Source organism: Helicoverpa zea, chromosome 5 (genome assembly GCF_022581195.2).
Source record: "Helicoverpa zea isolate HzStark_Cry1AcR chromosome 5, ilHelZeax1.1, whole genome shotgun sequence".
In the NCBI taxonomy this organism is placed as follows: domain Eukaryota; kingdom Metazoa; phylum Arthropoda; class Insecta; order Lepidoptera; family Noctuidae; genus Helicoverpa; species Helicoverpa zea.
The window spans coordinates 3,431,582-3,455,359 of NC_061456.1; the positions used below are offsets into that span (position 1 = coordinate 3,431,582).

Below are 23,778 nucleotides of genomic sequence, written 5' to 3' on the forward strand. Positions count from 1 at the left end.
TGAAATACTTATCCGGGTCATTTTTAATTCTTTGATATCGTAATCGTTTGCTATCCTCTTCTTTTCAAGCCATTTTTCTGTAAATAAAACGTAATATGTACTGTAAAGCTAAAATAAGCATAACGCCAAGTAAAGGATTAGAGAAAACTAGAAGTATTAATGGAAACGCGTAAAAATGTATCTCCCCTGGACATTAAGTATCTCCCCTGCCATCAAAAGAGCCAGGGGAAATACGCCAGGGGAGATACATTTTCGATAGAAATCTAAAATAGCCGTAAAAGTATTTCGCGTACGTCATTCACACACAAACATAACAATGTACACACTATTCATAGTAAATATTGAAGTATATGTTAGTATTTTAACAAAAAATTGCAATGTAAAACTTCCCAGAGGAAAGCCTGCATTCACATAACTCTTCTGCACCCAGCGAGTAGCGTGATCGAAATGGCCGACAATAAAGGCGGCGCAGTTGCTTATGCGCCGTTTGCTGCTAACTTCACGTTACACACTATGCATTCAAGGTCACAACTTCTTCAGACTAGGAGAGCAAAACTGATTTTTGAACGAAAACAAAAGACCAGGGGACGAGACACGAAACTCGGTGGACAAATTTCGGTGTTCATATTTTTTTTAAAGAATTGGAATAAAAACACTTTTACTTGTAAGATACTATTACTAAGTTTACTGTACCTATAAAATTAAAGAGTTTAAAATAATTATTGAATTTTAATACATTCATAATTACTGATTTACAAATAAAGTCGGTTGGGGGACAGACCAGGGGAGAGACATTTTTCTTATATTAGAGCTTATTGTGACTTAATTACGTACATTTCTGCAATAAATTTGAGTGACCACATAGGAAACATTTAGTTTTAAGTGATAAATAGGTTATTTGTAAAGTTTATTGAAAAAAAATGTATTTTTTTGTTGTTGCCGTCGAAAGTACTTCTTAACTTAGAATGACCCATAACATGATATAACGTAGACGCCCATTGTCTCTAAATTAACCGTATTTCCCGAGTTTTTATTTCTGTATTGCGATCAGTTCTCAAATAAATTTAGGTAATTAACCAGTAGAATCAGTACTAGCCACAGTATACCTATTTTATATTACTTAATATATTTTATATTTATATAAAAATATCTTGTGCGAAGTTAACGTCCGTCTTAAATTATGACACGAATGAATGATTTTTATAGTTATTCATCATCATTAATGTTCATAATAAGGAAAGGTGTTTACGTAATAATAGAGTAAAAATAGTTATAAGGATGTTATGATACTGGCCAGACAAGGAAAACCAACAATTTATGTGTGACATCACGATATCAGTTGCATCAGTTACCGTGCAACTGAACTATCATTTATTAAGAAATAATAAAGGGAACTACGGAGTCATCGGAGTATCATAATCGAGTCGAAAATGATCAGCATCAATTGTCTGAATAAGAAGTTAGGCGGTAAACTAGCAGATCCCTAGTTGACAAAATTGGGGCGAGCAACACATGAATTTATCCTGTTAGCTCTGCCAGTCCCCTTTAAAGCAATCACGTTTGTGTCACCGCGCATTCATAATGCATTCCTGACGAATAGCGCAGTCTAGAATCATAGGGGATCGAATTAAAACCATTTTCGCAAACGATATTTGATTCATTTCTCGCCGCAATCAGAACCAAATTAATTCACACTGCAATTTAGAGGCTTCATTTAGTTAATTAAAGTCGCAAATACTGGCATTTGCTCTTATAGCTACTGGATATCTTACAAAGTGATATTTAAAGTAGGACCTTATTAGGCCAGCTGGTATAAAATTTACATTTAATAACTGGACGAATGAAGTCGAAAGTCTTTAAATCAGTGCGCTGCAAATTATGCAGATTTTAATCTCAATGTAAAGAAAGCCGCTGCATGCATTGGGCAATGTTTAACGAGATCGAGCACCGGTTAGTAGTGTACCTTGGTACATTGTCGGTCAATGAGAAAATTTTATTGGTTGCAAAATAAACCCGTGCTTACTATGTAAATAACTGCAATCCAAATGATTTGCACACATGTTGTAATTTTAATTAGGCTATTGGTGATTGTCCAATTTTGAATATTCTAGGAATGAAAGCTATCACGGTCATTGGGTTGTTTTACCACATTACATACCGGTTATGCATTAATCGTTCTGCTGTTTTAAATCTTATTTCAATTTTACATATGATATGTGACATGTTATTTATGTCTAAACATTTTATCGAAGAATATTTCGATCATAAAGTAGGTCCCAATAAATATTACTTACCTAACTTTAAGATTAATTTGATAGCCTAACAGGTATTGCTTATTACAAAACTCTAACAAGTCGATTTATGACACAAATCTAGCACATACTAGTCTCTTTATTTCGCAAGTTGTTAATCGCATCTTATTCGTGTAACATGCAACTAAAATGAGACAGATATCATACTCAGCCACCAGATTAAGAGCCACATCGCCGCAGACGCTTATTACGGTGAAATTGCTTGTAGTTAACGTTGAGACATCGGTTATGTTCTAAGATATTACTTAAGCCGTTTAACGCTATGTAATAAGTGAATATGCTGTGCTAAGCGACGTTATTATCAACTCATGAAAGTGCTAGTGGAAGTAACGGGATAGACATGTTTCACTCATAGTCATTAGTTACATCCTTTTGAAATTGAATCTAAAAGATTTCTTTCTGGAAATACACTACACAATAAAACACGTTATTAGACGAGAAGTAATCAACATAAACCAAACATTTGGCAAAGAAACCGTTCCCCAAAGTGTTGAACACCGAAACTTTCCGTTTCAATCTTGAGATAGAAACCTAAACTTTAGACGCGGCATCATACTAAAGTCTTAACATACCCTTAGTATTAGATGCCGAAACTCTTTCGGCAGGGAATTACAGAATGCTGAGTTTTCCGGCAAACTGCAAATAGTCTCCTACGAATGTTCGTGACAGATTTTACGGTGGAAAATTTTGCATGAAAATTCTTCGGCCATTTTAACCGAGGTAAGCTCTTAACCGCGGCCACCTGGACCAATTCGCCGGCAAATATCGTTTCACACACGGCTGGGAATAAATCCGATGGTAGCATCGCTTTACACTTGACGAAAAAACGAACATCCAAGTATTTCACAGCAACATTAAAAAGAAAAGGTTTTATGTTTTACATTGTTTTTGGTATACCTTACCTATATTACAGTATTAGCATTGCGAGATTCCTTTGAACTCGACAAGGTCAAGTTGAATTAGCATATCATACTATCATGCAGATGTATCAATTCAATAGGCATTGTCGTTTAGAAACTTGCATTTGTAACAGATAAAATAAAAAAAAAACAACACCTTATCTATTTTACAATGCTTCTGAGCAATGTCTAGCAGGGTTGTCACACGATTACTTACAGTTAAACTCGCATTTTAAGATCGGTAAGAATGAAATCACAACTTTTTACTTTATTTCCCGCATATAAATAGTTTTCAACGGTAATAATACATTACTATCACTCGTTGCGTACCGTAGCTAACGGACCATATTATAGCAACAGTGTAAATCAATTACAAAAACGATGGATGGATTGCGTGAAAGTAGATATGGTAAGAAAGAATGTTACTTGTGAGATGACGGGAGATAGAGGAGTATGGAAGAAGAAAACATGCTGCGCCGACCCCAAATGAAATTGGGATAAGGGCAGGAGGATGATGATGAGGATGATGAGTGTAAATCAATTACTTTTGCCTTTACTATAAACTTTTCAAAAAGTACAGACAATTAATCATTCAGTCTCAGGTGGTCTGGGCATGACGTTAGTTTATTTTGAAACGAATGTTTGGTTTCTGATCATTAAAATGCCAGCCAAGTAGCATGTGGACGGGTAAAGAACAATTACTCATTGAAACTATTCGTTGACACGTGAGCAGTTTTTGCATTCGTGTGAAACAAGTAAAAATACATTTTAGTATACCTACATAAACAATTTTATTAGAAACGGAAATACAAAAAGGTTCTTAGATTTCCTTTTAATATATTTCAGCTATAAAAACCTGATTCAAACCTATTAGTCCATTCTCATAAATAATAAAACTAATCCAACTCACTTGGCTGAGCCAAGGGCAAAGGTCAGTGACACAAATAAACTATTTCTTAGGCGCGCCGTTTTCTCTTCAAGATAAAAACAATTTTCCCGTTTTCCTAGCTTCTTTGTGAGCGCTTAGGTCATATATTATTCTAACGGTCAGAATTACTCTGTTTTACTAAAACAACAACGTGAAAATGAGATCAAACGCTGGATTGACGAAGATCAAGGTCTTGAGAAAAACACTGTTTTTGGAGACACATTTGTTCTATAGTTACTAAAATACACACGAAGTTGTGGGGCGGTAAATTAAAAATAAATTATGCGATATTGTGCAATAGATTAAGCATGTTCGGTAGGAAATCAAAGTTAATTCAACAATATGCCGTATCTTGATAAATCCGACGCTTCTGGTTCATGATTATCTCGTTTAACTTGCACAAACTAATCCGCACAGAAGTTTGTTTTAATGACAATCGGCTGACAGGTCCGATAGCCCGTTTCACAACTATCGCGCTAAACCATATCACAGCAAACTGAAATAGATTGCTTTCTATTTCAGTGGATATCGCTTTTATATGGCGTTCGCCGCTTTTGATAAATGAAAGACGAAAATACTCGTTATTTGTATTCATATAAAAGGTCAAAAAATGCAACCAGGATTTGAGTGGTTCCAGTCTGCGCTGCGTATGAAGTCTGAATTAATCAGCTGGTTAGACTGCGGTTATAGTTCGATACTCTAACACATAATTTGCAGTATCAACATCAAACAACCTCACATCTCATCGATACCCTATATTTACCGGTAGTTAGTTAATTGAATAATTATGTGCTGGGCATAGATCGCAACTGGGGTGTCACGGCCGGAAGAAAGCGGACATTACGGATGTGGGCAAAAAGTTATTGCATTATGGCCGACAACGTAGATAGGGTTGCCATGTTTATTTCATACGGCCATTAATAACTGTGATATATTCTTGTGTTGGCGGCAGGATAATCGCCTTTATTCGCAGCCATAAATACAATATTACCTCGACGTAGATAGCGAAAATATGTTGGGTAACATTAAAGGTTAGTCAAGTCACATTACAAAAAATACACACTCAATTTATTAAGTAGTATTTATTCAGTTCAACGATATGCTGTAGTATAAATTATGTGAAATAATTATTCATGCATAGCAACCCTAATTGCGATAAACAGATGGAAACACGCGTGACTGACAGGTCAGTATGACAACGTTTTACATATGAATTAGGTTAATTAATTCGTTAACTCGCCTTGTGACAACACATCGTAAAGCCTCGGACACACGGTGTCAATATTAACTGCGAATTGGGTATTAAATGCTGAACTCGGCACAACGGAGCTTAAACACATTGTTTGCAATTGCAATCGTGGTAATGGAAATGCTCGTACAATAACAACTCTTTGTACTATCTATATAAGATTAAGGTTTAGGTATACTGATGATGGCTGTAGTAACAGCAAGAAAAATAGTTTCTAGATTAGGTATCTAACAGTTTAAACAATACAGGCTCGGTAACATTTTAGTTTACAATATAGTAATTAGTCAAAGCAGTAGGTATATTTCAGCAATACATAAATAAAATACTTAACTTTATTTAAAACTTTGAAAAACATATTTCATTCAGTGAAACAAAATTATCATCATTTATTTTATGTCTGAAGGTAAAGTTCCAGTTCAATTTAATGATAATGAAAAGAACTTTGATTAAATTTCTAAAACAGCTGTTACCATTTTATGATTCGGAAAATAGGGGCGTAAAAGGAAAAAAAAATATTTGAAAAGTAGGTAGGTACCTACTTTATCTTCTACCAAAAATATTTTGAGATTTTATTTTACGGCAATTCATCAAAGGACCTTTTATCCTCATCAACCTTTCATCAAAATAGAGAAATAATACAAATCTCTGAAACCTAGTTGCTGAAATATTTACATTTGAAATACTATACAGAACTCGCCAAACCATTAATATGACAATTTGTTTATGTATTTAAATCAATCAATAAGCAATATTTTAACAACTCTATTAACTCGAAAATATCCGTGTTTCCGATTAAAAAAACATATGTGTATTTATTTGTTAAAGGCTTGACGGACATAAAACTTTTTTCAGGGAGTGATAACTCTAGGAACTGTTTACTGTAACATGTCATTATCTGTTTAGTTTCTCGAAATAATCTCTGACATTGAATCACGAACTTCTATCTTAAAGATTTCTAAAAATATAAGATTGGCGGCACCGTGACGATTGCGATGAGAAAAATATATTTTCAGCCCTATGTACTTACGTCATTCGTTTTCTTTCAACAGGAAGGTATACGGTAAATTGAATTTGAATTGGCTAAACGATCTAATCTAAGATCAACATCAATATTTTTTTTTATGCGTTTGTTTATTATTTCGGCAAAGCCAAGGCCAAATATATAAATTCTGAATTAATCTAACCTCATTATTTCGCTCGTATAGACAAAACATAGGTATAAACTTTTGCCATGCACCTAGGACAGAAAATGATTGTAAACATAAAATTACTTGTTCGCAATTCAAAGAGAACATCGTGTTTAAAAATTTAATACGAGTATCAAACAATTATAAACAGTTAACTCTGACATCACATCCTTGAAAGCGGTTTGAAGATGACACGCGAAACTTGCATAAGAGCGCTGCTCAATAATTACTTCATTCAAGTTTACAGTCGAATAATAACGACAAGTCTACTGACTACATTGTATGTATTAGTTGTCAGTGTACTTCGTCCGTCTTGTGTTTGGCAGCCAAGCCAACAAGTCTTTTTGTTGGGGCACCTGTTACTGTAACATTTGTCTCATCATGAGTCATTAGTTTAGATCCTAATAGACATTTAGATTGTAGGCAAGATTACAATTTTCTACCTACAATGTTTCGAATCTCATATGATCAATCTCAATAAGGCTACTTTCTTAGAATATTTGCATTCTTAACTAAAAACTTCACTTAATAAATAGTAACTGTTTTATCATCAATGCCACCACTCCTTTACATTGTGCTATCAATTAAACAATGAGCTAAGTATATTGGATACATTATTAAACAGTAAGACTTAAGACAGTCGAGTAACAATACGACCCAAGATAAAGTTTTCGAAATTAAGTTAACACGCCTAATGCGGAGGTGCGAGCAATAAGTTACGTGCAAGCACACTTGTTATGTGAATGGAATATGAATCAGGAAACAGCCGTATTTCTCTGTAATCGCCTATAACTCACGTAATCATTCAAAAGATTCTATTTCTGTTTTCTAAAGACCCGAAATAATCTGAAGTGCAGCCTTTTAAAGGTCACGTCACGTTTACCTTTTCAAGCGTACACTTCACAAAGAAAAGTTTTTTGACAGCCCTTGAAAGACTCTTTTTCTGAAATCGAAGGATCCATTGGGGAACGTCTTCTAATTTCCTATAGCTGAAGATTTATTTTTATCCATCCGTAGGGATTCAGCCTGTCACATAGATGCAGTTGTCTTCTTAGTAACTTCCTTATAGATTAGATAAATGCGATTAAGCCGATCCCTTCTCTGGGAGAATATCTCAATACCGCTCGTCTTTACTCGATAATCGGTAGACACTTAACTCAGAAGACAAACTAATCTTTGTTCTTGATCGGAACTAATCTCAAGAAATTTCCCTGTTGTGTTACCGAGAGATTTACGTCTTAGTTAATAGGAATCTTTGAAGCATTTTAGGTTTTGTATGGAGACAGGTTTTCAAAACGATATTAACGACGAATTTTTGGATTTCAGTCAACCCAATGACTGAAACCCAAAAATGAATGAAAACGAATCAATAAATTGTACATGTTAATTCTTACAATACGACCGTTACGAACGTTCATTATAGAAAGACTAGAAATTGTTTTATTTACTTCGAAGCCACGTACCCTATAATTTTCCTACATGTTATACGCATATATACACGAACAAGTAAACTTTAATAACATGAGGGATTACCTTCCGAAAGTATATTTGGGTAAACAAAGGTACTGTTTTACCACCAAACTAAAATTATGTAAAAGGGATAGCGCAGAGTTTTTGGTCCCTTTCATCATTCCAAAGCATATTATATCTCAGAACGTTCCATTTAGCAAATATTATTTACACGAATAAGAAAAACATTTGAACTGTTCCTCTGAATTTTTCAGTGAGTGCATTAGCACAGGCCTGTAAAACGTGCCAAGAATAAATAAAGATTCTTTACTCGAGCATAAAGACGAAAGTAAAAAGTGAGTGTTCGAGTGTTACACATCAGAAACAGAAAAAAGAAAAACAAGCTTTGACAGGAACACTTTAATTCAAGATGAGCTCACTAAACTTGTTTGCCTAGTAGAAATTTGCAGTAGATATTACCCAAAATCTTACAGGCCATAGTTTCATTTTGCCTTCATATGTAATTACAAAACTGAACGTACAGATGCAATATAAATCTTCACTTCCTCCACATAATAGACTATTGTTCTTCTCCACACGAAACACTGTAAAATTGAGCTCGTCCTGCATGTAGTGGCCGAAAACGTCATTTACATCCTAGATGCGATCTTTTGTCTGGTAAAATTATCATCGCTTAGTATCTAGAAATATTGGTTGATTCGCATCAACTTCCTCCTTATTTATTACACTTAATAACTAAAAAATATTTTTTCACATCATTTGGTTCAATATCTAAAATGTGGCTTTCATGTTAAACATAACTTTATTTCCATTCATAATCAGACAAGCGTTTGCGCTGGTCACAGATAATCAGAAGAAAAAATTCGTTCTAGCCTAACACTTAGTATTCTTCTCAACAAATCTAGAACTGCTGCCACTTGCTGCCACCCGTCGTCGTTCATAGATAGTAGGTTATGCAATCCAAGAGAATTTAATCCGGAATACAAACATCAAAATTATCTTGTATTGTATGACATCAACGTAACCGACAGACGTAATGGGCATCCATGCATGAATATAAAGAATTAAAGAGGAAACTATACCCACACAACTCACTACTGTTTATTCTTTAGGGAACAGATAATAAACAATAATTTCTCCCGAACTAAGTCTATGGTAATGTGAGAAGCTTAAGTTTGGGAAGGTTGTAAATAAATCGGATTTGGTTTCCGAACTTATCGATATTAGGATTAGTTACTTCCTCGCGAGAGATAAGCAGAGATTAGATAGGTATTTGAAAGTAGTTTTAGAATATGAACAACATTTATTTTTGGAAACCATTGCATTTAACGAAAATAGATGCATTCATGTGAAACGAAAAATAGCAACGCAGTCGAAGCATTCGTGACGTAGGCTCGTATATTTTGATGTAAAGTTCAAAAGCCAGTGAAACAGATGTTTTCATACAAATATGATTAAATAACTAGACAGTGTATAGTTCAGTTTACCTATCTAAACGATCCGTGACAGTTGCTAAACAACTTCGCTTTTCAAAGCGGCTCGGAAGCTTCAGTAGCTCAGAAAGTCTCGAGTGACCTGTCAAAAGATAGGACAGAGTCGCGGGTGTCGAGACTATGAATATTTATAGACAGAAGGCGTCGGAAACTAGGCATCCCGCAGAGCAAAGTCACCGCCGGCAGTTTCGCGGGATATGCTTTCATTATTGTTTTTAGTGACGTAACTAAGCGTTGTATCGTGAAGAATCGCTGTTTATCGCTTTCGTTAGCAGATTTTAATGAGTCCATGTGGGTGTTCGATGCATGTCATAATTATGTTATGTATGTGTATAGGTAATTAATCGATGATTACGTTAATCTGTATAGGAAATAACTTATCACTAATTTTCCTTCTCAAACTCGGTTGAAACAATACTAAGACAGAATCCGGAACGCTTACCTAGTTTCTGATGTTACGCGTAATTCCGGAGATCCTACATCGTGTGTATGTGTGCGAAACTCATTACACAGTCATCACACGAATCTATGAGCCAATTACGGGAGGCTCGTCGCTGTCGGAACTTGGCTAATCTGATCTCGATATGTCCACGTAAATTATGCCGTATAATCCCGTTTTACACTAAAACAATATATTAGAACCTTGTGGGCTTACATCTCTGGAGTCTTATGATAAGCCCTGCGTATTATGTAACTTATGATAAACCTTAACAGATTAATAAAAGTAGGTATTTCATTCGATTTTGAGATCTCCATAAGGTAAAGAAATAAAAAAAAAATTAAAGAACGTAATGGAATTCAATAGTCAGTATTTTACAGAGTATTTAAAGCTAAAAATATGGTGGGAATAAAATGCCTCCATCACTGAAGGCGGTATCTGAAGCTGTAAACCAGCTCATTACTACATATTACATGATTGCTGTAGTTTACGACCTTACAGTTCGGCAGTGCCTACCCTCGAACGCAGAATATATGGGGCATGGGGGCATGGCCGACAAACCGAGCCTTTGAAATTTTAAAATCCTTAAATGTACTCCCATAACCATTCCTTGTAGTAAATACATAAGACGCCGGTTCTTTATTACTTTCAGGCCCATTCTGGCATGGTTTCAAATGCTCACTGCAGATGTCATGTGCTTTAAGACTCGTTAAAATATTCTCATAGAATTTTGCGGCACAAAACGCATTTGTTGTGAGGAGAAAATAGATTATTATATGCATTCAACACTTCTATTGCACAATAGTTTGGCTTAAATTAATACAACCACTGCACACGAGCATCTTGTCCTTTAACCTAATTTTTGTGTCCCTAATACACAATTTATTTTCTGAAACATTTTGAGCAGCGCAAAAATACTTTTCAGACCTTTTAATCAAAATGGGATACTTAATTTACGTAATTTAATACTGAAGCGACGACCAGTGGCGAAACTCTCTCGCGGTGATAACTTTTTATTGTTTGCTTCCCAAGATATTCATTTCACTTTTGATAATATAAGGAAAACATGATAAAAGATTTGAAGAAGCCATGTTTCGGAAAGAAAATATTTTTCGTTAGTAGGAGTACGTAATATTATTTCTTTTTCAAAATACGTCATAACTGTTTGTATGTACTACACTTAATTTAATCGTTTACAAAACTTATAGGAAATCGTACACAACGACAATTAAAGAGAAGCACTTCATCCTAACTAATATTATAAATGTGAAAGTAACTCTGTCTGTCTGTCTGTCTGTCTTTTCTTCACGCCTAAACTACTGAACCGATTTGTGTGAAATTTGGTACAGACATAGTTTGGAACTTGAGAAAGGACATAGGATAGTTTTTATTAAAAAAAAAAAAAAAAAATTATTCCGGACATATAGCGCCATCTATTGGTGAAACCAAAAATATGCCGGAAGTCACTATATCATGCGAACGAAGTCGCGGGCAAAAGCTAGTAGATTCATATATTTCTGTTGTCAACGGAATAGCTCTCGTCTTTGGCAGCGTGCCAGAATCGTAGACACCACATATCGTCTAGCTCACAGGGAACCTATATCAATACCGGGATACCCACAAACTACGCCAGTACTAAAGCCAACACCTTATTATGTACGATGTCACCCTATATCAATATTTGACCTACTTGACGTCATAAAAAACTATGACTCAACTCAGCCACTCCGAAAGCTACATATATCTTGTGCAAACAATATTATCTAGCTCGTAGGAAATACATCTTAATCTAATCTATGATGTTTTGTGTTTCAGACACTCGGTGGACTCGGTCGCGTCGTATTCTAGCCAGAATCACGTTGACCGTATAAGGGCACAGAATTTCTCAGCGGCTTCTTGTCAAGACGAAGGCGACTTCGGGTCGATCAAGACAAGCCTCTTCAGACGGTCGTCATCCAATTTAGAATATCCAAACAAACGACCAGAGAGCGTCACGTCCAACACCAGCTCAACAAGAAGCCGCCTCCGAGAACTTGTCGAAAGGAAATCGAGTCAGGACGATCACAAGTCTGCGGCAGACACCGTCGGTGACATACAGTATTTTGAAAACCCTACAGAAACATTGGAGTTTGACAAACCGCGGAATTCTCTGGAATCTAAAAAAAGTCAAGAAGAGCGTCCCAAAAAGAGGAAACTATCAAAGGGCAAAGACAAAGAAAAAGATAAGGATAAAGACCTTTGTGAGGTAAAGAATAAAAAACACGAAAAATACCAAAGTAAGTTAGCTGAATACTACAAATTACCCGTACAACTGCCACAGGACGAATTTTATCAACATTTGACGAGGTCTAAAGCTGCAGAGGAACTTATACAGAAACGTTTTGCAAATTCTGATACCGAATTCAGCGGCAGCTACGGAAGACTGTGCAAACACAAAGAGCCGGAAGGTGCTAATTTACGTCGCAGTCGAAGTTTAGCAGTGATAAGAGAGGAAACCTTCACCGACTTGCAGATACAAAACCACGCTAAAAGCAAGAGATCCCAGTTGATACCCCGCGCTCGCTTATTCGATAAGCCTTGCTTTAAAGACAGGTAATTATTTTTTACTTATTTTTAGTGTAATATGTAAAGTAATTATTTATTCTTTTGAAAAACTATAGTTTGTCAAACTCTATCTATAAATATTTTATATCAAAACGTTTTGTTTTGATATAAAAGATTTTCTGGGTATTTTTTTGATGTTAAGGTAGATTTTCAGTGTGAATTGTTTGATTGTTCTCTGACTGACTCTGAATCTTACAAATATTAATAACTAGCTTTTGCCCGCAACTTCGTTCGCGTGGAATAGTGACTACCAGCAGATTTTTGATTTGACCAATAGATGGCGCTATATGTCCGGAATATTTTTTTTTTTTTTTTTTTTGTAATAAAAACTATCCTATGTCCTTTCTCAAGTTTCAAACTATGTCTGTACCAAATTTCACACAAATCGGTTCAGTAGTTTAGGCGTGAAGAAAAGACAGACAGACAGACAGACAGACAGACAGACAGAGTTACTTTCGCATTTATAATATTAGTTTGGATGTTAATGTAAAAGCATATTTAAAACCTAAAACTTTATCATTTCAGGTTGCCAGGACGTGCAAAATACCAAACCAAAGAGGAAGTTCTGGAAAGTATTTACATTGATAGCACCGCATCCTGTTTTGGTGACATAAACGCACAAAAGGAAAACGAAAAAACAGATAACACTGACAATAGATCAGAAAAAGAAGAAGTCCTATCGCGAAACGACAGCCATCATTCAAGATCCGTAAGTGGAAGTTGGCCGAACTTGAATGAAGAAATAAAACCAACAAACTTGTCCGAGGATAGCATTGGACATTCGCGTAATCCAAGTGAAATCGATAGTTTAGACTCTAACTACGTAAGAAAACATTACAATTTTGAAGCTCACAGAAAAAATTACAAAGATAGTTCGCCAGAATCAGACCGATCTATTACCTCGCTTAATCCCAGCAAAGAACTATATGTAACAACAGACGAACACGGAACTGATAACGAAGATAAAGAAAGATCGAAAAACAACACACCAAAATCATTTACTAACGACAGTCTCACGAGGAGTGACAAGGATAAGCCCGTCGAACTTGAACCAGTAAGTTACACAGAAACCTATGACGCAATTTCTGTAAGAAGTAAAAAAAGTGAAGAAAATACAAGTCCAACACCAGAAGAACAACCAAATATAGATGAATCGAAAAACGATATTGATATACAATCTATAGCCTCTGAAAACGACGAAATCGTGTCCAGCCCCCCGGATAGCATAACTTCTTATATTTCAATTTCAATAGCTTCATCAGACAAGTCGCACAAATTGGAATACTTAGCTAATTCTCTAGCAGAAAAAATTGATGAGTATTGTGATTCACAATTCAAAGAAAATACATCCATCGCATCGCACACCATAAAATCTGAAAATAATAATCAAGACAACGACCCTATTTACACTCAAGTTAACAAGAAAAAGACGTTTGCTGATATTCGTAGAGATTCATTTTTAAAAAAGAACGGTAACCTTTTCAACGAAATTTTACAAAAACAGAACAACGAAGTGTATGTCAGCAACACATACATTGAAAGCGACACTTATTCTACAAAGAGTCACTGCACTTCTAAAAATATAACAACTGAACCTTTTGTTACCACCCTTATCGAAAATCAATATTATTCGCTCCCCGATATTAATATTAGTAAGTGCTTAAGAAAATCAGAACGAATTGATGCCCAATTAAGGGAGGAAGATCCAGAAGACATACCTTGTGAAAATACTTATGAAATAGCGCAAACTCATTTTCGAGAAATATTATCTTCAAAAGGCACTGAAAATTACGGTCAATTAAATAAAACTTTCACAAAACCAACACATAACTTAAAAATACAAACAAATAATTGCATTTACCTTCCAGAATATACAGAACCACAACTAATACAAAACTTTAATAAGCTTGACGACGACTTAAAATCTATTATAACTATCGATAGCTCAAACGCTGACGATAAAGAACCAAACTATTTTCGCTCAGATAATCATCAAAACGAAAGAGAGATAAACGAAATAGAAGGAACAATTAGAAACAATAAAATAATTACTAAATCTGAAAGCTTAAAAATCTCAAATTCCGATTACAGGCCAGAGATTAATATCATAAAGTCGTTATCTAACGATAACATAAAAAAATCACTACAAGATAAGAAACCACGGCTAGGAATAATTAAGAAACATTATTCCCTTCGGCAAAGAGATCCAACTGAAGACGATATTATTCGTATCCCCAGCCCGGATTCTGTTGAAAGAAGTGTAAACAAAACAAGTGATTTTACAACAACAAAATCTCCGCCAGTTGAAGAAGAAAAATCTCACTCACTATTATCAAGAGTTCAATCATTCAAGACATCGGCGGAATCTAATATTGCAATCGTACCACTTAGCGGGCACCAAACAATTGTTATAGATCCACCACTAACACAGACACCGAGTGAAACGAATACCCGCGCGGAAGTAAATCCTCCAAAAGAATTGGAAACAAAAACAACTTTACCACAAGCAACCAACTGTGCTGATATACAACCTACATTGGAACCTAAACCAGTTCCAAAGCCTGTTACCGACACAATTAAAGAAGTCAGAAAAGTTACAACCGAAAATTGTATTGATACATCGAGTTACTATACACCGAAAGATCCTTTCATAACTATAAAATTAAATAAAGTTGTAAAAACTACTATACCAAAACTCAGAAAAGAAACAAGTGATAAAATAGCATTTGTACAGCACAAGTTTGAGAAACCTCCTCCAAAGCTAATTATAAAAGATAACAAAAATTGTTCGGAACAGCCACTCTTCACATTCAAAAAATTAAACACAAACATGACTAGACCTCAGGTGTTACAGGTAATCGATTCGAAAAGTAAAAAGCAAAACATAACAACGAAAATGGAAAATAACAAGGAGACAAATGTTGTAACAAATAACAAGCCAGATACTCCGGTAGAAATAAAAGAAGAAAATAAAGACACTAAAAATGACAGTACAGTTAAAGAAAAACTGAATAACGCAATCAAAACCGACATTGAATATCAAGAAAAACTTAATTCAGTCAAAAACTACTGGTCAAAGCTTATAGACAATGGCCCTGAGGGTAATGAAGCTACCGTTAAACAAGAATTGAAAGTGCATCAAGAAGATTTCAATAACAATAATGGTAATAACTTTGAAGAAAAAAGGGAAGATAAAAATTTGCCTAAAAACGATGATACTAAATGTTTGTCAGAAATATCAGTGGGAAATATAATAAAATCATTAGAAAGTGTAAAAATTGTAGACAGCATACGTAAAATCAGTCAGGCAAAATTACAACTATGGAAAGATGAAACTGAAAAAGTCAAAAGCGACTCAGAAATTGAAGAATCTACATTGGATAAAATTGTTAAAGATTCTGACCCTAACTATTATGATAAAAATGATGTTAAATCACCTGAAATAGATTTAAATAGGGATACTCCTGAAATTGAAATAGTTGAGTTAAGCAGCGACGATAACCAAAACCAAAAAACTCAAGCCACTCTTATAAAAGCAAAAGGTTACGAAAAGGGATGTGATGATTTTGACCACGTGAGATACAAGGTGATGAAATCAGAGCTATTTAAAAATAGCATGATAGCTAATTACCGCAAAGAAGCCCAGTTTGACGGGTTACTGCAGTACTTACAAGATTATAGCTTTCAGGAACTATTGGTGAACAACAACATCGTAATAATTGAACCAGTTCGTACTAAAGTCGAACCCGCTCCCAGAAAAAATACAGATACCTGCAAAATTCCACAAACTTTACTTAAGAAAAACGATAATAATGTAGGCCAGAACGATAAGCCTAAAAATGCAGTAAGACGACATTTCTTTTACCACCCCATAAGGGTAAATAAGGAAATTATTGAAGAAGAGCTTCCTAACCCAGATACAGTCAAGAAAGTAAGAAACTTGTTTGAAGATACATTGAAAATGAAGAGTCCTATGACCCACGATCCACCACTGGTAAATGAAAATATAGGCTTAACCAGAAGAGCTACGTCTTATCGGAATCTTAACGAGGAATCGAAAGGAAATAAAAATGGTGGCAGAAAGAAAGTCATACGTCAGTTAACTATTGATACAAACTTCGGTAACAAGAAGTGGGATAATGCTAGTCTTTCCAGTGGAGTTTCGAGCGGTGATCTCAGCTCAAACAACGAATATGAAACAGACGGCTTAAGCCCATATTCACAGAAAAATTTAAAAGATAATGAATACAGTTCCAGTGAAGAATATCTTTGCGATTCTATGAACCAAGATTTCTGCTGTGAAAGTCAATACGTGAGTCCTGACATTTTGCGTAAGATAAGAGAGTGTGGTACTTCAATAACTTACTATGGAGGAAAAGTATTGACTTCTAAAACTGGTTCAACCGTGAGTCCTATGACAAAAGCCATTATGGAAGAAATAAAGAGTTTACAAAAAAACTGCAGCAGGGATTGTTATTCATGTCAAACCAAATGTCGAGGAGATAAGTGTTCATGTCTCATAGCAGACAAACATAAGCAAATGCTGTCGGAGAAGCAAAATTCTAATACGAACTTAGATGCTACAAATCAAAACCAAGACAAAAACAAGCGAACTGAAGGATTTCCAGGTTTTAAATTTAAATTAGTTAAATCGAACAGTTGTAGCAGTCGCCTAGAGCTTACTGGAACCGACGATAGCAAAAACCCTAGGATAAAATTCAAGAAACAACTATCAAGAGAAGACCCTCCATTGGTACATGATGATGAGAATTCGGTAAAGAATAAAATTTGTAGACTAGAAAGTTACAGTAAGGGTATTGTTAAAACTCCTTTTGACAATAAAGACAGCGGAATTAAAAAGGACATAGTCAAATCCAAAATTGAGGCTATTAAACAAAACGATGCTAACATAAGAAAAAAAGAAGTTTCTTTACAACAGCCGGTTCCCGTTGCCGAAACAAAAAAAGAAGCAATAATCCTGGAACAACAAGATGAAAGTACAGATGATGCTAAGACTGCAGCGCAAACAGACAAACAAGCATCAAGTGCCCACACGTTCGAAAAGAAATTTTATTATGTAAATGAAAACCTTGACCAAGGTAAAGTAACAACGGGAAAATTTGGAGAGATGGTGTTCGAAGAGTTTGAAGTTTTAGAGTCGTGTTACGATAGTTTGAATAGCAATAAGTCATTAAAATAAATGTTAAACGTCTACATTATTATCATAAGCTTTTGCTTACGTAAAATGTGATCTGTATTCAAATAACACTAATAAATTATTGCTAGTAAATGTAGTACCTATTAATATAAATATTTAGCGTATAATCATGTATCTAATTTAGTTTTTAAGTGTATTCTTTTAACATAGATAGCTGTTAACATTCGCGATCAAAGTGTACCGTATTATTGGTGATGGTCTCTTTTTCTGTAATAAATGTATTTTATGGATGCTGGTGATTTTTAGTTTCCTAGGTTCTTTGTTAACGTGGAAACGTTTAGAATACCAATTGGCAAACCAAAGAGATAGATTTTCACATTAAAACAGTAACGCTTTAGTTATACAAAATTAGATTCACGTATTCCATCGCGTTTTAAAATTAAATTATGTAGATAAGCGACTTTGAGAGCATTCCCTCCATTAGTAAATTACTATTTCGTACAATTTTACTAATTACTACAATGCTAATGAACGACATGAATTAGTGTTCGTGTGTCGAGTCCGAAAGCAAATAGCATTTAGAATTTTCGTGGCATGGACTGCACATAATAATTTATCTCTGAAATAACAGTGAAGACAGACATAAGAGAGAACGGACACTAACGTGCTGTTCCTCATAGTCTGCGAATTAGGTGGTACAGTTTAGCTATTAATCTGTACTTGTTATAAAATACATATGCATATTGAATATTCGTTTTGAGAACTGTGCCGGAGAATGATATAGACTGCAAGCAAGCAATACCTCCTATCTGACATTTTTGTTTCAAAAAACCAAAAAACTTGTATCTACCATAAACTACCTTTAGATTCAAAATAAAAACAAAAAACTTTATTAATCAATACTATGCTTAGAAAAAGAAAACTTGGATTTTCAGTATCTCATTATACCTACCTCGGAATAAGGATTTTATTAAGTTTTATTGTTCCCCTTTAAAATCCACCCGGAGTCAGATAGGAGGTATTGCTTGCTTGCAGTCGATATGTAGTGTAGTCCTAGACTGCACCTAAATATGGATATCATGACATAAGACTGTTTGCCTGCTGGACCGTGATAACAGTGTTTTGTTTATGATTAAAGAACTAAACTAACTTGATAAAAATACTTACACATAATGTTATTTAATAACAATGACGTGTAAGCGTCTTAGGTTAGTCACCGTGAGAAACACTCACAAAATATAGTTTGTTTTCTTTTGTATAATAGGGCCAGGTTAGTAGTTCATCTTTTCTCCGTATCAGATCATTGCCATCGGCATAAGAGCTGTCTTATCTCGCCGTGCACAGTCTGCCTCCCACCTCCTTTATTTTATCGGGCATAGTTCCAAGATTTTTGTGACAAAAATACTAATACGTCTTTGACATGGGCAACCACTTCAGGACTGTTTGGGTAAAATAAAATAAAATTTTCACCAGATGATTTTGGATCAAATATAAAGGCGATTAATTATATTTATGTTCATAGTAATTTCTTCAAGAATTTCATTACTGTTGCCACGGATGCTGTGAATTTACAACTCACCGCGAATCACGTTGGATACTGGATAGAAAATAAACATTTCGCCGAAGCATTAAACTAGGGAAATCACCATCAGGTTAGAACGTTACACGATTTAAATACTTTATTCTGGCACCTACGTTTCATGTGTTTACATTAAACTCGGTTGATCATGTTTTCAAACAGTTAAGTTATAAATAAATTAATAGGAAATGAAATCTGATCACAAACTGCAGGAAAAGTAGTCACCATATACCACTATGCCTTTATCGGTTCTATTTTAATACGAGTTATTATGAATTCTGTTGCCTAATATTTATTTAGAAATCATCTGAAAAAATTTCACGCGGTTGTAGTTCCCAGTAGATATCTGTTGATTGAATAATGATAGCCACTCATTGGCGTTTCTAGAAAAGATTTATCAATTAACCATGTGCCTTTCTTTACCAAGGTCTAATTATTGCGATCATAGATCTACCATTAAACGTGACATTAAACATTATTGGGAAGCAATAAAGGTATGTCGCATGAAATCGAGTCCCAACAACAGAGCTGGTGAATCAAAAAGAGACAAAATATCTTGAATGCAATTGAAATAATACGATTAATTTGACGAGGTGCGTCGTTATATTATTTGCAGACTAATAATAAAACCATAAAGTTGCCAATTCCAACTACATTTCAATACACAAACGTCTATGGTTTGTAGAGAAATGTGGGTCCATAGATAAGAGAGATAGATGTGCTGGCCTTTTTATCGAGTGTACACAAGCGACAGGTTTAAGGTCGACGACCCGTGAATTGATTGTAAGTACACAACCTTGGTGACATGCATTTGTATGAATCATGTTTTTAGTTCATCGTTATCGTTGGTTTAAAATGTATTTGTAACTACTTTGCTTTCCATAAAGATGTGGGTTTTAACAATATACTTGCAAACACGTCATCTTTGAAGATGACTGTAAGTAGCAAAAACTAGAATGGGACAATTTATTCAAAAACTCTAGTTAATGGTGTTAAAATTATCCGTTACTTCACACCGTAATCATCTTTGTGGACACAACCAACCTTTGTTAACTCGAATTGTCTTTGAACATTCTTTATCAAGTCTACATTACAGGACAAAAGGAACGCCTCAATTGATATGCACTTGGCATCTTGCCGAAACCAGCGCAGTCTTGTCATACATCAAATAATAAAGATCAAACGACAAATAAATTGTATCATCAGGCTGTAATTAATCACGGCTATAAAATTACAAATTTATTAAGTTCTAAATTAATTAAGTAGTTACTATTTTCACGAACCATAGCTTAACAAATCCTGCAATAAACTGTTTTGAACAGGTATTAATGTTAATTGCACATTCAGGTTTACTATCTTTAAATCAACATATATCTAGCGAAGACACTAGAAATTAGCATTAATTTTGTTTGTCAAAACTTGAATGCGATTGCTTTACAATTGGTGCTACTGAACGTTTTTGTTCAAAGGAGCAATCATGTAAAGGGCTTTTGTCAAATTGACTCCAATTGAGTGCTTTTCATTACTCGTGCTGCAGTATTAATATCGAATGAAACCTGACTCCGTATATTGTTTTTTGGAACAGTCTAGTAAACATTCATTCACTAATACCAGGGGTGCTGCACTATGAGGTTAGGACAAGATATTCTCTAGAACGTTATTGCAAGATACGTATAGTATAACAATCATTTATTATCTCGTCGCCTTTTTTAATCAAAATAATCACGACATAATAACACGTTATCAGACGGATTAAGCTTCTATATGGTCCCATGGTTACATAACAAGTAACTAGTCAGAGCTAAATGAATCGTTACATCAACAAATTCATCCTTAACAATGATTGAACACGGAAAATGACTCAGTGACTCGATTAATAATACAGCAGTGTAAATAACCTAAGTTCACACAACCGTATATTTTCAATACGCTTTAGATTAGATTTATTTATAGTAATTACTTATTGCAATTAAAGACTCTTTGTACCTTGTGACTTTATACTGATAAAAGGTCAACCTCTCTCTTACGGATATGATGAGTAATGCTTTAAATTAGAAGAATAATGAGTAAGGCAGGTATTTCTGTGACGAATGCGAATACGTCATGTCCGTGCTGTGAGTAGAATTAGAATACAATATGCACACCGGTCTCGACGCATGTAGATCTAAGATAATTGTAGCTCCCGAAGGACTCGAAATGTGATGCGATGCACCCGACATGATATTGCATCCATAAAACAATTATATACTTGTTCTCTTCAAATACAGCTACATATTTCTTCGGCCTTTTCTACACAAAATTAAATATGACTTCTTATAATTCAGAAGAAAGTTTAAAGAATATCTATGAGGTCATAAAAAGCTGTGTGTGTGGGTGTCTTGCTCTATGGGTGCACGATTTTTAATTAAGCATACAAATAAATGGTTGACAACACGCCGAAGAGTTTTCGCCGTGAATTCGTGACACTACAACTGTAATTCAGCAAAGTAGTATTACAATTTGGCAAGTGGGTCCGCGTCAGTAACCAGGCGGACGAACGGGTCGTTTACCTGCTAATCAAACCATTAACACGCGATTGTTCGTCACTACTATCAAAAGAAAATATTAAATTGAAGGCTAATATTTCTTCTTTATACATATACATGTAGATAACTGTCTAAGTGAAGCGAAGATAAAATTAGGTGTCGTACTACCTCTAAACGAGTAGGCGTGTATTGATTGTATGGTAGGCCAAAGGAGAAACGGTTCTCAAATAAGTTGGTAAGCAAGGCAGAAAGAACAAGTATGGCAAAGACATGTATGGCCAAGTACGCACGATCTTTCTACTTGTCTGCTCTTCAGGATTTTACTGTAACTTTACTATAATGTTGAACTTTATGTAGGACGACGACGGGGGAAGTAATTATTTACCAAACGTGAATAATACATTTGCGAGATCCTCATTGGTAAAGCCATGTAAATCAGCAAAGTATCTTGAGACCGTAACTCGGTTACACTAATAGATATTTATATGTATGGAATGTTCTAACGTTCAATTTCAAATGTCATACCGTAAAAATTTAAAGATTGAACTTCTTTGCTCAGTAACTGAAAAGCGTTGTGTGTAAGCAATACAAATGTGTTGTATGCATGACGTATACTTAGTTTACTCTGTACAGTAACTATTCTGCAATATTTTCCTTGGCATGCTTTCGTTTCAATCTGTGTATTGACAGATTTAGAAATATTCAGGACCATCGTTCTGTGTCCACAGATGCAGCCGTAATATTCATATTTTTTCCTGTTCTTGTCAAGTCCTGTGTTTAAACTTAGCTGTGAAGTAATCGATAGCCTTTTAGCGCTGTTCTGGAGTGTATTCAACTAGTGCAGATTTCTGGCTCACGTTAAATTGCAATGACTGCCATATTAAAGAAGATGATAGGTAGTTTAATCGCAAGTTATCGCATGTAAGCTCTTATGGAAACCGATAACATGGCATCATCAATCATGATATTAGTGCATTATGATAGCGAAATTTTAGAATCTACAAAAGTTATTTATTAGCTTTAAATAAGAAAATACAAAAAAAATATGTTATAGGCAGTTTTGGGACTTGGACAAGGCAATTAATTTACAATTAAAGGTAACAAGTAACTTGTTCTCTGTGGGAGATATCTCAAAACATGACATTATTTTAGGACACTTCTAAGAGAAATTTAATGTTTCCCAGCGTGATTCAGTCGTTTATCTACGCGACAGATAACGGAACTTTTATTATGAGAAGCTGAGGGCCCCATCCAATTAAAATGCAATTCATAAATCATAATTATAAGTTTGTTGGTTACTCGTTAATTCTTCTTTCTACGCGACGCGGTGCGATGTCGCAAATTGAGAAGGCGACAAAATAAATTCTTTGCTTAAATATTTCGGGATTATTTTTAGAAGTAACGCGTGGGACATTCCACTGTAAACACTCATAGGATTCTCGGTAAACACTCATTAGAAACTCATTTCTCGAGTTTGAGCACTTTAATCAGACCACGGTTGAGTGCAATTAATGACATCTCTAATGGTGCTTATCGTAGACCTAATTCAACATTGTTCGGGCGTTTTACAAGCGGTAAATGAGAATTTTGTTGTCTTATCTGCGAACTCGAGTACACAAACATAAATAACAATGACGATGATATGCACAGGACCAGTTTAAAAGGACCAAAAATATACCTACTTTGCATATAAAAATAAAATCTCAGATTATTAATACTGGTTTAATTCTTACAGAAAGACCTGATAAAAGGAGTAATGTGCCATCTCAAAAACTAACAGTAAGGACCTTTAAGGAAAATTCGTATAAACAAAAATAAAGTCATAGGAACAACATTTTACGCGATTTTTTGTTTTTGGCACGTTTCTTTTTCAATTTTCCTTAAACAAGACGTGTCAAACTTACAAATCTGTTTAACTATTTTGACAAAATGTAT

General features: G+C 34.8%; 1 protein-coding gene across 1 annotated transcript; it reads left to right on the forward strand.

The window, feature by feature from the left end:
* Positions 1–447: 447 nt before the first annotated feature.
* Positions 448–18,030, forward strand: LOC124630621. The gene is made up of 3 exons (XM_047164584.1): positions 448–524; positions 11,793–12,569; positions 13,107–18,030. Exons 1-3 carry the CDS (start codon positions 448–450, stop codon positions 17,779–17,781), a joined length of 5,529 nt encoding a protein of 1,842 aa, XP_047020540.1. The 3' UTR covers positions 17,782–18,030.
* Positions 18,031–23,778: the final 5,748 nt, after the last annotated feature.

Excerpts from the sequence above, each read along its gene's own strand:
- LOC124630621 (XM_047164584.1), top strand. The coding sequence starts at position 448 with ATGGCCGACAATAAAGGCGGCGCAGTTGCTTATGCGCCGTTTGCTGCT. Across the intron at positions 525-11,792 it reads TTACACACTATGCATTCAAG|ACACTCGGTGGACTCGGTCG; the intron begins GTCACAACTTCT and ends TTTGTGTTTCAG. Across the intron at positions 12,570-13,106 it reads AAGCCTTGCTTTAAAGACAG|GTTGCCAGGACGTGCAAAAT; the intron begins GTAATTATTTTT and ends TTATCATTTCAG.